Source organism: Echinococcus granulosus (genome assembly GCF_000524195.1).
Source record: "Echinococcus granulosus chromosome Unknown EG_S00034, whole genome shotgun sequence".
NCBI classification, from domain to species: domain Eukaryota; kingdom Metazoa; phylum Platyhelminthes; class Cestoda; order Cyclophyllidea; family Taeniidae; genus Echinococcus; species Echinococcus granulosus.
Window position 1 is genome coordinate 179,631 of NW_020170414.1, and position 15,090 is coordinate 194,720.

The following is a 15,090-nucleotide window of genomic DNA, read 5'->3' on the forward strand; positions in this document are numbered from 1 at the left end:
GATAACACCAGCGAATACAGCAGGTTTAGAAAGGAAGGAGAGTATGAGCTCCAGGATTTCGATAACTCGTTCACTTCTGATTGAGCTTTAGAGTTGTGGAGGGAGGGTGGGCGTTCAAAGTGGTGGGGACGACGAAACTTCAGCGAGCCATGTGATAGTACAAATTGGGATGAGATATCTGAAACATAATCTACTTATGTTCAGGGGTAGACAACAGTTGCCCTCATTGGGGCATCAACAACTTATAGCCCACAATATCCATGCGGAGAGAACCAGAAGTGCAAATTTTAGGACACGATAGGTAGACACTCTGTTCTGACCCCTCTTATTTTCCGCTTAAATCCATTTTCTGCCCAACTCACCCCGAATTCCGAAGCATATACCTCATAATGTGGTTTATCACTACTTTACTGTGTGAAACAAGCGACTCAAATGAAAGAATCATGGAAGTCTAGAAAAATGCCACTCGGACAACCTAAATGTATAGACAATCCAAATGCGTGGACAAAGCTTATTTCCAAGCCATAAAAAGCGTCCCCATGACTCTCCCCTCTCCCAATACCAAAAACTTTCATATGTGAACAAAAGCGCGGTTTCCGAGGTTCGTCCATGGGGGGAGGGTGGGAGAAGACGGAGCACTCCTTTCATGTGTCCAACCATTTAAAGAAGCCATTAAATCAACTAAGGTTTACAACTCAAATTGTGTTAAAATAATGTATCATGTCGGCCTGGCGCCAATAATTGATTGACAGTTAAACTGCAAAACCAACTTGTAGTGCTAATTTGCGGATTTATTAACCTTCCCTAGTTATTTTTTTCTGCGTCTTTAACTAAGTTTGCAAATACCTTAATCTTTGTTGAAAGAAATTGTTGATGATGCATAAAAAATCTCGTTTAAAGTAGGATAAAACAGGTGACGAGCTAAACCAGAGGCGAGATACCCTCAACAAACTCGAATCGTACCTGAATGGACCCGGCCACAAGACGGTTCATTAGGGAGTCCAGAGAGCTGGATACGGTGTTAGCAGCATGGTGAAGATTACTTAGAGCCCTCTGTTGTTCGGCACGTTGTTCCATATTCTCCAAAGGCAGGTATGGTATTTCCGCCACTCTTCGAGCCACATCCGACAGCTGATCCACGGCTTGACCCACCTGAAATAATTGATATATAAATTGGAGAACTGACGTATAATGTTGTTAGCTTATTTTTTAAGATCGGATATTAACAAGGAAAACAGTTTCCCAATTTTATGGATCGGTCAATGAGGTTGGTGGTAAGTAACCAATGGGATAAGAGTTACCCCAACCAAGCACTAATCAGATAACGGGAAGGCGGTGTCCCATTCATTATAGGACAAAATATCTCATTGGATGCATTAAAACAATAAAAAATATGTAATGTACGAATCCGCTCAAATGCATTGCAATGCTTTGGTTATTTGCTTCACTCTTAGCTTTGTTTCACGGGCACTTAGGGCACCGCCTGTGTGCTTCCGCTAGGCGGCATAACCTCCGAAGCATGTCAGTAGTCACTTAGCCCTCTTGTACGATAGTAATACATGTCCTATCCTAGTATCACGTCCCCTTTCATCTTCACGGAGGCCTCGGCGCGATACATGTGCGCCTGGCTTGAAAACACATGTACTTTTTAGTTCAAATCAGAAAGAAGGAAGAGGCTTTAAGTCTTCCACTTATAGTTTATGAAGCGCAGTAGATAAGATAGAATTAACTGGCACGATCGTGTTATTAAAATGTAAAATGAAAGTCAACTTCTTCCTAAACAACGCTATAGGCAAGCAATGAAACCTCTGCACCGGGTGCTAAATTCATCGAGATTTTATGCCCAAATCATTTGATGCCTAGTAGAAAAAACAGGTAGCTAGAGCACCCCAAAGTCCTCGCTTTTAATATTTTTATGTTTTCAAGGATAGATATTCATTGGAATCTTGGTGTTGAATGCCTTATTTTACAGACCCATCTGAATATTTTGTGGCCAATCAAAAACGTCCTAAGTCAGTAATTATCCAATTAGATTGAAAATTATTTAAAAGAAGTGTAAAGATGACTCTTCCCAAAGCGGCAGCGGAATCAAGGAAATATTTCACGATTTTTATCAATTTCTCGATAACAATATACATTCAGTTGCGCCACACTAGTTTTAAATGCTCCGAACCATCTCCATTCGGATAAAACAAGCGTTAGGACATCCACATAGGATGTTTTTGTTTCAAAAAGCAGCATTCTTATTAAAAAATCCATCGAATAACGGCCACCCTTTAATAGGATAAACTCATAAAAGGAGAAAACCATGCAACAAACGCTATTTACTTCTAGGGCATAATCTATGGTAACCTTTGGGGTATTCCACTTGTCTCCCTTATTGCAGAACCACGAGCAGTGCGTCGATTTGATTAAATATACGCATAAATTCGCAATTGCCCGTTAACGACGGAAAAAGAAGATCATATTTGATGCCATTAGGTAGAACAGGGCACAAAACTGACGCGGGGGTGCGAATGCAAGACGCCTTGTTCCCCTCCCCACCCCCAATACGCACAAATGCATCAACTACACAAAAAAATTGTTGCGTTAGATCACGGCAGTAAAGCAGAAATCACCCCAATATTCAAAAAGAATAAATCAAACAGTGTGCGTACCTAATGCACAGCGCTAGGAAGGCTGTAGCAAATCCCAAATCTCCGCTGACAACGCTGAAGGTAATTTCAATTCCAAACCATCTAAACGACTGCAACAACTCCGGTGCTGTGTTCAGTCATCGCACCATTATAGCCCTCTGGCCAAGACTGCGCCATTATTCAGTGTTTACTACACTACCTCGCTTCCTGTCTGCGTAATTTCACTAACCTGTCAATACGCAGTAGTATGTACTTTGACGCATCATATTAGAGGTATCAAAAGGGGCCAATTCGAATGCTTGCGTAGGAAGAGGGCTGGGCAATTATGCCAAATAAACGTTTCATGCCTCTGGAGTTCTTTTTTCGTAAATAAGAATGATAGTTCATTAATCATGCCGAGTTCTGCAGAAAACAGTTCATAAGACCCTTCGGCCTTGATATCCAACTGCTTCCATAAGTAAAATGAAGTTACCCAACTTAATATAGGTGTTAGAAACTAACCTAGGCAAAGAACTTCGTCGATGAGAGATGAAGCGGATCCAGGTGGTTGAGCAACTTCCACCAAAATCACATCTTTAACCAATCAAACTGCCTCCTTAATTAAGGTCAAACACACTAAACTACTGTGGAATTGAGGAAATAGGAAGAAGTCAAGTTACTTAATGCACACGCTTTGGATGATTTTTTGGAAGGAGACGGCAAGATTATGCTCAGGCAGGAAACCGAGCCCTGATCGGCTCTTCACCATCGCTAAGCTCGTGATTGGTCCAGTTGGTTGAAGCTCACCTGTTTTACACAGCTAAGCAACTGGCGTTGTGATGCGGGCTGTTCCATGGTGCAGACAGCGACTTTTGCACTGGTGACCAGACGGCTGGTGGTCTTGCCAGCGTGGGTGGCGGCTTGAACTAGGTGCGACTGAGCGTCCCTCAGAAAGGCCACTTTATCGTCACGCTGATTGGCTATTTCAACGGAATCGGTCTCGGTGTGGGCCAGCACTGTCGCCTCCTGGCTTATTGCCACGGCTGCCGATTTGGCGTGCTTCACGAGGTTCGCTGTTGTACTGGCCACTTCCTGGAGTAAAATTAATGATACCATTTTCGTAAGGAAAACGTCCACTTTCTGGCTTCAGATCCGATCCACAACTTTGGAAGATTAGGTTACAGGAATGTGATTTTGTTCACAAGATTTACCTCTGGCCAAAGTCTAACTGAAAGCCGTCCTTGCAAAATCATATAATAAGTGCGACTACTGCACAATTCCTCACAACGATATTTCCTAATCAGGTGTCCATAGTGCGAAGTCTTTCGTCATCTGTGACGCAGTGGCAGAAGACGTCGAGCAGAAGAGATACAAAGGCAGTAGGAGCATTGTGAATCCCGTTTATGGGTAAAAAACCTCACTTAGTACTCCCGTAACGACGTTAATGTCGTTGGCCTTAATGTTTAAGTAAACTCCACAATTTATAGCCACCATCAAATCGACAGTCAAGGTTAATCGCCCTGTAATAAAACCAGAGACGATAAGGGCGCACATATCACATTGAATCCTGGTAAATAAATTACCTTGAAGGTTTAATCAGGATCAATCAGTTATCATCCTATTCACTCCGAAACTTCATAGGCGGAGATAATAAGATTCTGGGGGAAGAGGCGATCAAAGATCTGCATTTCCTAGGTGGCTTATTCGTCACGGATTGACAGACAGTGTATAACGGTGACTTTAAACCAACTCTTGGTGTAGTGGAGGAATCCAAACTTTGTGTACGTGAATTACGAAATGAGGAGCAAGGGCGAGAGGAATGTGTGTGTCACCGCATGAGTGTGACCATTGAAAGACAGATGCTACGCCTCGACAACCTAGATCTGTTTGGACAATGGAAACGTGATAGCTTCACCATCAAGGCATGTTGGATTAAAGGGAACAGGAGCTACTCTGGATTCTAAGGAGACATCAGTCGTGGCAGGAATACGCACATGCAGAAACTCAGAGACGCCAACTTTGGAGGTACGTGTATAAAAAACCAAATGGAGTGGAACAAAGTTAACTAAAGTAAGGGATAGAAATACCTTTGTAGCAGCCAGTAGGTCGTCTCGCAATTGCCAATCCATAGCGTGTGCATTGGCGATAATTTCCAAGTCCGACTCGTAGTCGCCGTAATCTGGGGTACAATACACACGCATACTACTTAAATCACAAGTAGGACCTTCGGCCACATTTAATTCGTAAGCCGTAGGCAATTTCCAACTTTTGTTTACGGATCAAAGCTGAGTTTTTTGTGATGATAAGCTTTAATGCAGCTAGTTGCTGATAAATTAGGTGTAAATATGGGAAGAGAGGCATCGAAAGACTGCACAAATAGGTTGGATTCATGGGAGAAAGAAACATGAGACAACTCTACATGTTTTGGGAGCGATAAGACTACTTGGCTCATCATTAGAAAGCACTGCAATCAAGCGATTGACACTTGACAGGTTGATGGGACAAGTGATTACACGAGTACTTTCAGCCTTCTGTGACTCGATATTCACTCTGATGGCACGTGGCTCTTCTCATTCGCACTAACTCCATTTTTACATTCATTAGCTTCAATTCTATCTGAGGGAGAGAGTGCAAGTAAATTTCTCCCCTCTCGAAATCGGTGACCATGGCATTACTAAACAAGAACTAACCTTAACAGTGACTTAACCGCGACAGGTTAAGAGGGGACTCAGGTAGTGAAGGGAATATGACTGTTAATATCCTCAACCGAACACAAAACTACCTACCTTGATCGTTTTCATTGTCATCTTCAAGGATGGGCTCTAGACGTTGTTTACGACGACGGTGGGAGTAGAGATGACTGGCAGAGACCAATTGAAGCAACTGTTGGCTAGTATCGCCCACTCGGGATGCTGCCTCGTAGAGACTCGGACGATCTACCACAGTTCCCGACTAAAGTGAAACCGAATCTTTAGGACTTTTGGAGAGACAAATGGACGAAAGAACTTTGTGGATACTTCTACCCATTATCAGAGCACCTCTCTGTGATGATTATCAGTGCCGGAACTTCAAACGGCCTTCTTAAACTCATCTAAACTTATGTACGTGGCCGAAGCAGATGAAGATGTGATGATGAAGTCGGACCATGCCACATGAAGTGTATGCGAATGAGATTTTCTTACCAAAACAAACATAAACGATTATGTTCCAAACCTCTGCACAAAGCTGTTTACGCCCAGCCCGGTTGAGCCTGTGAAGTGCGGCCCACCATGAGCCATGCGACAATAATCAGTGTCGCCAGGTGTTTTATGCATTCGCCCTCAAGCGCTGTCCAAGTAAACATTCAATTAGCCGAGAATGAGGAGCTATTTTCAACAGACACCGTAATTAATGAGGAAGCACAATAACAACAAATTGAATTTTGTTTCAATGAGTCCCAAGTACATTTTAACCAATTAGAGTTAAAGCGAGAAAAAAACACTGGAAATTTAAAGGGTGAACCTTTGAACTCTGTCCATGGATTTCATGTTGTTCACTTCAGCACCCCGTATGAAACCACTACTGCGAGAGGAGGGGTCAGCTGTCCACTAGTTGACCTCAGGGTCATGCGCTTTGACAGGCCGATAAAATTGATAAAACAAAGTTAGTAGAAAACTGAAGGTATCGAATGAAAATACCTTTCAGCTGCATTTATCCAACCTCAACGTTATTCGTATAAAAAGTTAAAAAATTCATATGGTAGGAAAATCTTTTAGTGCTTGGACACTCGCTTTGACGAGGAGAGATGATGTGACCTTGAAACAAAAAAAAACCCGGCCTCCTAGTTCATACTAGCCAAAACAGTGCTCCTCATTTCTCATCCAAATCATGCAGTTTGTACTTTTCTGACACCGTAGGCCAGAAGTCACTCATCGCCGCCAGATCTCCCGACATGGTACCACCCAAAAACTATTTAGGCCGGTCGATTACTGTAGCGGTTACTGCATCAGTGAGCGTCAAGGAGACATCAAAAACAATCAAAGAGGCTATAAAACTGTTTTGTTTTCAAATTCGAAACCTGATTATGAACTGACATGGAAAAATCGGTACTTTTTCAAGTTTGGGAGACACCTGTATTCTCATTGGTCGGTCACTAATGTCACGTGGTTTGATTGGTTAATCCACTTAGGGAGGAATTAAATGTTCCAATTTGCTCATGTCCACGAGCCTTCACTTTTTGCTTATCATAAAGCCCTTCCCTTTTAATTGATAAGAGAATACCGTAGCCATGGTGGACTTGAAAACCATCTTCCTAATAACAAAACTTTCCTACTCCTTTCAACCACTAAGTGTCAAGAAAACTAATCAAGCTTGTCTAAAACGCTCCTTTAAACTCTCTGTGTTTCCACCTCATTTTTTATATCGAGCTCGTAGGGCAGTACTTTGTTCCAAGTTCAAAGGTCACAAATCGAGTAAACGTTTGAAATCATACCGCTATGAACAGTAAGCTCACCCCCTGTTTTCCTTCCTTCAATGGCATCGCGGATTGCATTAATTTGAGGAAGGCGTCTGCAACATCTTGAGCGGCATTCATGATGTGGCCTTGAGACTCGTCACCAGCATCAACGGCCTGCAATTGGTCCAACACTCGGACATTCTGCATGAGTCGCTGTACATTCAAACCAATTGTAGCAAGAGAAGCGTCCATCGCTGTGTAATCGATTGCATCCTCCTCTTCCTCCTCCATTCCCTCTTGGGAGCTATCTGTAGAGTCCCAACACACACGGTTATGACACTATTCTACTGACGGAAAATGGATACTTTGACCCGTGATAGTGTTTAGGGACTCACCACCAACGCGGCTGTGAGAGGAGGGTTGAAGTAGGGAAACGAGATTTCCTGTTGCGATTGTCATGGCTCCCAAGTAACTGCAGATGCCTGCTCGTGCTTGAGCCATATTTTCTTCTCGCCAGCGCTGTGTTGCCTACAGAATGCACGATTGGATGTCATACTGTCTTCTAGCAATACTACCAGGCTCACCCTGTGGTTGGGGCACAGTAAGTGTGGATTAGGAGTGTGCAGGGTGGATAGGCTGAATGGTTAGAATAATGGTGGTCAAAGTACAATTTGTGAATAAAATGCTGTTTTCGTTGCACACTTGTAACCATATTCAGAGGTGTGATTGGAACTTTTTCGTTACCAGTGTCACAACGATGTGAATGGATCACGGTCACAGTGAATAAAGTAAGTCAAAGCTGTGAGAAAGTGAAGTTTTTCCGTTAGCCACAGAACTGCTGAATAGATACGATGGCAAATTAGATTTACTGGGTAGCAGATTTTCGAGTTGAATGGGTGAAATACAACGATCCTAAAATACGATTCTATTCGGTGAAAGTGCCTTACCGAGTCATCTCGCGAGACAGTGTCGTTATCCTCGAAGTAGGGCTTTTGGAGGCTATCACTTGCATCCTGAATTTCTTTGGTACTTTCGTCGATTCGGTGCATCACTGCCCGTTTAGGCTGACTCAGTTCCTTCAATTGAACCTAAACAGACGAAAAGCAGTGGAAAGCGGAGACATATTTGTAGGAACAGAGCGGATGGGATGGGAGAAAGTCTACCTCGTTTCCTCCAAATCCTTTTCTTTTTCCCCCTGGAGTATGGACACGCATAGCGACTGCTGGACTGTCCACATTGCGATCGGCAATATTTTCTCCTGATCTTCCACCGACGTAGCCACGAGTGAAGGTGCTGGCTTGACCGGGGTAGCCCTCAGTGGCAACACGACCAGCAGAAACGTTGAACCGCCTTCCCACTGTGCCAACATTGGATATGATCTCCGCCCTACAAAGGGGAGGAGACCTTTTGACTAATGCAGAGCAATAGAGTTCCCCAAAAGATTGTACCTCTACCTGACCTCTCTCAAACAACCACATCAAGGTCGAGGCGATGGATAGTCTACTCCAAACTCCTTATTCCGTTCACATGCACATACCTACGCGTCACATCAAAGTGGAACATAAAACCGGCTTAATTGGGCGCGTGACGTTATGGTAAACAAAAGGGCGTTCACAAGTCCATATTCACTGACGCGATATAAAAAAGCTTGCCGTTAAATCACTCGTAAGTACTAGAAACCTGACCCAATGTGGATTCTACGCACTCATCGATGACCGTCATGGATGACTTAATTCCGCATAAATTACCGGCCTACAGGTTGTATTAAATCTGGAATTATCTGCCTGGGCGTCAATTTTGGAGTGACATTGGAGTCGAACACACCTGTCCATCTATTTATCTACCCGACAGATTGGAAAATCTCCGCAATAAACTTGAACACGACCTTGACAGCATATGCTAATTGCCTGTAGCTCGAGCTTGGCATCTTCACAGTAGAGACTCGTCTCTTCGATGCGAATTCCAAGACTCTATAAAAGACCTAATTGGGCTAAGGCGAAAAGAAAAAGTGAAATACTTGACTGAATGAAACAAGTATCTAGACGTGGAAACTCGGCCCTACAATCATTGGCAGATTTAGCCGATTACAACGGAGTGCAGGTGCCTCTAGAGGAAAAAGAAATGTCAGAATTGACTATGATAGCAGTTAGTATTACACCTCCTGGTGGGATTTTAAATGTCAGGCACAATCGAAGTCGCCTACCTATCCGGGTGGAAAGGAGAGGGTAGAGGCAAGAAAAACCCACCTGGATGGGCCCACATTCTCCTCAAAAATGACGTTTGAGTCATCACTATCGCTCACAAAGGCGTCCGACTTCTTTTTCCTCCGCAGAATGATATCAATGTAGCCGGAAATCAACTGGGAGATCTGTTCGCCCTCTGTTGTCTGCATCACGTAATTCCCGTCTGGACTGTATTCACCGAAATCCTGTACAACATTTGGGAGAAAAAAACAAGCTTCAGTGAAGGACATTCTTCTGCTCGAATAACGCAACAAATTTTAAGGTAGTATCGTAACGAAGTAAACCATTCGGGTCAGAGAGTAAGTGACAAAAGGACAAGGAGCGGGCAGTTTCCTACTGGTAGTATCCACGCCTACCACAGGATGAAGGCGGCTGCCCGTGTACTTACATGTGGACAGGCCCAACTGCCTTACGCATCTACGAACACCCCCACACGCATAATAAATTAGTCGCCTTTCACTTAAGCTCTCCGGGTGACAATCGGTCCAGGCAGTCAGTGACAAAACAATACAGGGATGAATAGAAAAGATGGGCGATAACAGATGTTTAAGCTATCGCAGACTAGACGCACCAAAGTGAAGAGATTTGCTGTAGCCGCCCATCGACGAACACGGGTGAGGGGCCAGGTTTGTAGAATCTCCTTGGTGTTCTCATCAACTCGCATTACACTCTCCTTACTGACACCGAATAGCCGGGGGACTAGTTTGTTCTTTCCAGGTAGCTTTTCCTGCCACATAGAAAACAACATTGAAAGGTGAGGAAGATGATCTAATTTTAAGAAAGTCGGCAAAGCGAATTCGTGTCTTTAATACCCTCGAAAACAACCTCCGAATTCCAGGCGATTCAAAACAATCATCCTAGATGATTCATGCTTGTTGGATCGAATGCAATCTCGTATTAGCGCAAAACCGATTAGGTCTGAGTGAAAATAGAAGAAAGACTACAAATACAGTTTTAATCGTCCCAGAAATGTGTGCAGGTGATTTTGTTATACCCTTCCCCATCATGTTGTGACTGACTAATCAAGCAAGGAATTGCTTCGTAGGAGGGGTGAATCATTGCCTCGTCAAAAAAATCAAGAAGTAGTAGGGGTCCGCAGCTCTCCGGAACTATGCTACCGTCATAATCTACGCCAAGCTAGGGCTCCGGTATTTTCATTTTGTGAATCACATGACCTTGTCAAGGAGGCATTTGATTTCTGTGACATCGTCATTAAGGTTTCATGTGCAACGAGGGTTATTTGACACATGGAACAATAATGAATTATTCCTCTCTTCCTTCTTAACAGTTTATTTGCTAATATGACGGATAATGTTTGGTATCCTTAAAACGACGAATTACATTATTTACTAATCGAGGCCGCTCATTGGGTCTCCTTCTCCACCAATGGGAGATGGATTAAGGTGGAAGCTGAACCTGCCCTTCACCGCGGCAGAAGAGGGCATTAAGGAAGCATCAGTTGGACCCTTTTTTTAATGTTTTCCAAATGAATTACTAACAGGACGACATATTGGATAATGTTTGACATCTATGCAATGCCGAATTGCACGATTTACTAATCCAGGCCACTCATTGGGTCCCCTCCTCCACCAATGAGAGAGGGATTAAGGCGGAAGCACTATTGCTTCTTTGGCAGACATATAGGCTAGGCAAGTTTCAGCATGTACCGAAGCGTACGAAAGGCCAATGAGTCATTCTGAGTGAGGTCATTTCACGAACACGGACATGTTCGTACACAGTGAATCAGGAAAAGCATAAATTAAAAATCCCGCTACGTACAAAAAACCAAAACACCGATTTAATGAGTCAGCGGCTAAATTTCACCCAAATCAGTAGTATCGAAGGTAGGGCGTTAATTTGTAAAGGTCAGCCTCCACACAGGCGACATTTTGCGCTCCTCATGCAGCGCCCGATAATTATCAGAGGACTAAATTACCTTGATTAAAAAGAAGGTGATTCCATATGTGGGAAGGGAGCGGCAGACTTGTATGTAACGCACTTTCGCATCCTTTTCCGACAGACCGTTAAGTTTTTGGTATTGCTGAAAGGAGGAGAGGAGGGGGGAGGGAGGGTAGTGACGTTATCTAGAATGTATATTTGACAGTTGACTCTAGTATAGTCAGCTAGTGCGTGCCTCAGCAGCCGCTGTAATTGTGTCGAAGGGAACAGCACGACATGCCATGTGATTGGCAGTCTAGGGAGATTTGGGATTACTACTGGGGTGGAATTCCCGTCATCATCTGGACATCCTTTGAAAGATGGTGTAGAGGCCCACGTAATTGGGCGCGCACATGGGGGTAGGCGGGCTTGGTTGACTGGTCGAGGCTTTGTGCACACTTGAATACACGTGCGTACGTACCAACATGGGTGTTTATCAATGAGTCAGCCGGATAAAAAAGCCGGTGACCGCCGCAAGAAGGCCCCGCCCACAATACGGTGTTTGGGCCATGTTGATCAAACCATTTCAAATGGCTACCTCAAGGTAATTTATACCCAACTAGGTGAGAAGAAAGGCGGCGTCGCACCAGTCACTATAATATGGAAACCGCCACGGCACTTACCTCCTTGATTTTCTTTTCAATACCCTTTACTTTGACGTATTCTTTGGGAAGATGCTCTTTCACACTAAAAAATTAAAAAAAATCAGACTTATTTTCTTCGAGGGCAAAAAATTTCGAGGCAACACGTCATCGTGTTTCAGGAATATGGTTAATAACCTTAGGTAAAAAAGCGGACAGATAGATCCACTTGACCTCAAACATCAAAAGATGAACTTAAAAAGAAATAAATAGCAAGGTATTAACAACGCACTCAATGCAAAGTGATTTGGCCTTTTCAGGAATGAGGTTTCCCATTTCGGCTTGGCATTGAAGACCGGCGAGTTCGATGGCTTGACTGAGGCTGATAGGATGAGCGCCATTGAGAATGGCTTCTTTGAGCTGCCCAAAAAGGAAAACACCAAATGCAAGGACATTTTCGAAGGGGATTAGAAAACCATGAGAGGGTATGGAATTACTTGAATAAAAAGTAGATTGAGTTGGACGGGATCCCGAGCTCCCACATTCTGATCGGAGAAGAAATACTTGCGCTGGAGGAGAAGGTTGTCCGTTTCTTCAATGCCCAGTTGTCTGAAGGTCTTGGCGTGAGGAAGCCAATTCGCTGTGGGTGAAGTAAGACATTAGGGCGCATTTGCTTGAGCGAATGCATTTCTAGAGTTACTATTCCCACCTCCGTCATCGGTCTGTAACTTATGTTTTAAGGTTTCCATTTTATCGTAATCCCTTGGAGCATTCTTTGGACGGCGCAGCGTCTGTGCACGACCTTTTTCGTGAATGAGAGAGTATTCTTCATGATTGGTAATCCCTAAGAGAAAAATGACTTTATCAAAGTCACAAAAGTAAAACACCACTAGGTACATCGGAGTGCTAGGAGAAATGAGCCCCAAGTACACCAAAAATTAAGCTGAAAAGCAGGTCTTGTAAAATACCTGGGCAAATAATTCAGCTTCTAACTAAATTGCAACTACAAAGCTCAACGAAAATGCGTGAAGATCCAAGTGCCGATTACAGAGCATTCAAAGACCCAATACCTATGTATCAAACCTAAAATACCAGGAATAAAAGGGGTTTACCCATTTTGCCACATATTGTAACCATCAAATCGGCTATTGTTTTGCTGTCATCAACTTGAAGAGTCTTCCGCGTTCCATCCAAAGTGCTAACAACGAGGCGCCGCAACTTCGACTTGTATGTAACTTCCATCTGTAGCCGATCGAATAAGACTAGATCTAAGATTCATACCCCATCTTGAAGGTGATAGTATGAAAGCAATCGAGAGCTTTCAAGCCAAAAAGAGTGCTTTGGGTCGGAGTCACAGACGAAAATCCCGTATTCTTTAGGAAATCAGACATTAGTTAATGTAAAATTACCTGGACCTTGGCCTGCATTTTTGATATTGGACTGAATATGCCGACAAAGGTCAAAAACTGTTATATCTAAGGGGGTTTTGAAAGTAACTCGTTTATTCAGATTAGTAATAACTAAATCCAGGGCCACGATCGCCATCTAAAGACAAACGAACCCACCGTATACCCCTCAAATTACCGCAAGCCAGGCCTAGGTTAAGCGAACGCTCTCAGCAAGTTAAAACGAATAAGTGAAATTGTAATGCAAGGCTGACAAATAACTTAAAAGAGTAAAGGCAATTGTTATAAAATTTAGCGGATAATTTTGTTTACAGTTGTGCTAAAAGTATGCGGACAGGTAGGAGCATTTAAAGTCGGGAGCTGGAAAATGCGCGTTGTTAGAAGTTAGTTTATAAGACATTGCATAACACAACACTCATTGATGTTTATACGGATGCTTTTTGTTCCCTGTAATTGACTTTATTTCTCAATCAACGAACTCAAAAGATGAAGACTTCAATATTTCGGGGAGGGTCGATAGATGCTTGGCCATTTGTGGATAAATTACCTACAAACGTATTGTGACTGCTATTTTGCTAATGATTTGTTTGACTACACTTGTTTGCTGGTCTTAACGAGCTATAGATCTGCTAGTTGTAATAACCAGTCACATGTGTTTACTGACCACACTATTCATCCTCGATAATAATGCGGCTAATTACGATTTACCTAAAATCGTCGATTGATAAAACCAGTAGCAATAGTGTAGCGTCCCAAGGCTCCCTTAAGACGATAGAAGACACAATACTCGGGCAGAATATATATATTCAGCACGGAGAAGGTGTCTGGGCTATTGGCATGGCCCAAAAGGCCAGCCCACCCAGCGAGGTACAAGGGGGCTAATTCTAAGTACAAAAGTGGCGCCTCACCAGAACCGAGGGATAAACCACTATCGTATTACAATAGCAAGTTAAATCCGGTCTACATAGTAACTCTTCTAATTTCTGTGCCTGATGTTCTAGTTTTTATGTTATGGATGTCTAAACATTTAAAAACGTTTAACAGAAGGGTTTAAAGCCACCGAACTAAAAAGTAGTCCCAACCTCGAGTGATGCAGGAAGATTATTAACAACCAAAGAGCCGCTACGCCTGAACCACTTTAAAGAGCATTACAAAGTAAGTGATCCCATTTCACCATCATGCGATTCACAAATAGGAGGCAAATCTAGGTGTGGCAGAATCGTCAACTCGCGTAATTGACATTAGGAACAAATGTTCTCTGTCCTACACAAAAATTGATGTCCGTTACTCCTGTCCCAAGAAGGTGTCTTTCCTGAAGTAGAAAGAATCTATAATGCTGAGGCTGAAAGTGCATTGCCAACATGGAGAAGGGCATGGAGGCAGCTGGCACGGTTTAGAGGCCACGCTGCCTAGCAAAAGTATAGTGACGAAGCCTTAAGCGCACACGTAATCAAAACACTTTATTAAAAAGCAATTAGAGTGTTTCAGGGGCATATAAAACACCGATTACTCTGTGATGTCTACCAGAGAATTTTGGCCAAGGTGTAGACCAAACAACCTGACGAAGTGGAGTGAGGAATTATGTAATGATGTAATAGTTTGTTTAGCTGCGTGAATAATCAAGCCAGCTCTAAAGAATCTGTAAGCTCTAAACCCACTTTGCTGCATTGCCCCGTGGCCACGCCCACAGGTTCGTAGTCCTTATGTGCATTCGTAAGACAGCTTCAATTAAGCCAAAATGCGGTTTCGTTCTGGTACATACATTGTTGTTCAAATAGTAAAACTAGCAGTTTACTCATTTTTAGCTCTTAAGTTAGGCAAAGTATAGGTACTAAATTTGTTCCTAACTACTGTCATAACGACGTTGTTCAA

At 43.1% G+C, this 15,090-nt stretch overlaps 1 protein-coding gene across 1 annotated transcript in view; it reads right to left on the reverse strand. All coding sequences in view use genetic code 11, as the record gives it.

Moving 5' to 3' along the window:
* EGR_04977 (Talin-1) overlaps window positions 1-13,357 on the reverse strand; it is a gene marked incomplete at both ends in the record, with an annotated part of 29,315 nt that extends 15,958 nt beyond the window's left edge. Inside the window, 18 exons of the mRNA XM_024494226.1 lie at window positions 964-1,152; window positions 3,423-3,707; window positions 4,703-4,794; window positions 5,402-5,567; window positions 7,108-7,358; window positions 7,446-7,578; window positions 7,998-8,138; window positions 8,214-8,436; window positions 9,297-9,478; window positions 9,865-10,020; window positions 11,230-11,334; window positions 11,855-11,918; window positions 12,105-12,232; window positions 12,310-12,452; window positions 12,522-12,656; window positions 12,925-13,054; window positions 13,094-13,185; window positions 13,222-13,357. Of these exons, the coding sequence (XP_024351320.1) occupies window positions 964-1,152; window positions 3,423-3,707; window positions 4,703-4,794; window positions 5,402-5,567; window positions 7,108-7,358; window positions 7,446-7,578; window positions 7,998-8,138; window positions 8,214-8,436; window positions 9,297-9,478; window positions 9,865-10,020; window positions 11,230-11,334; window positions 11,855-11,918; window positions 12,105-12,232; window positions 12,310-12,452; window positions 12,522-12,656; window positions 12,925-13,054; window positions 13,094-13,185; window positions 13,222-13,357 (2,751 nt within the window). The remainder of the gene's footprint in view (window positions 1-963; window positions 1,153-3,422; window positions 3,708-4,702; window positions 4,795-5,401; window positions 5,568-7,107; window positions 7,359-7,445; window positions 7,579-7,997; window positions 8,139-8,213; window positions 8,437-9,296; window positions 9,479-9,864; window positions 10,021-11,229; window positions 11,335-11,854; window positions 11,919-12,104; window positions 12,233-12,309; window positions 12,453-12,521; window positions 12,657-12,924; window positions 13,055-13,093; window positions 13,186-13,221) is intronic.
* Between the last annotated feature and the right edge of the window lie 1,733 nt (window positions 13,358-15,090).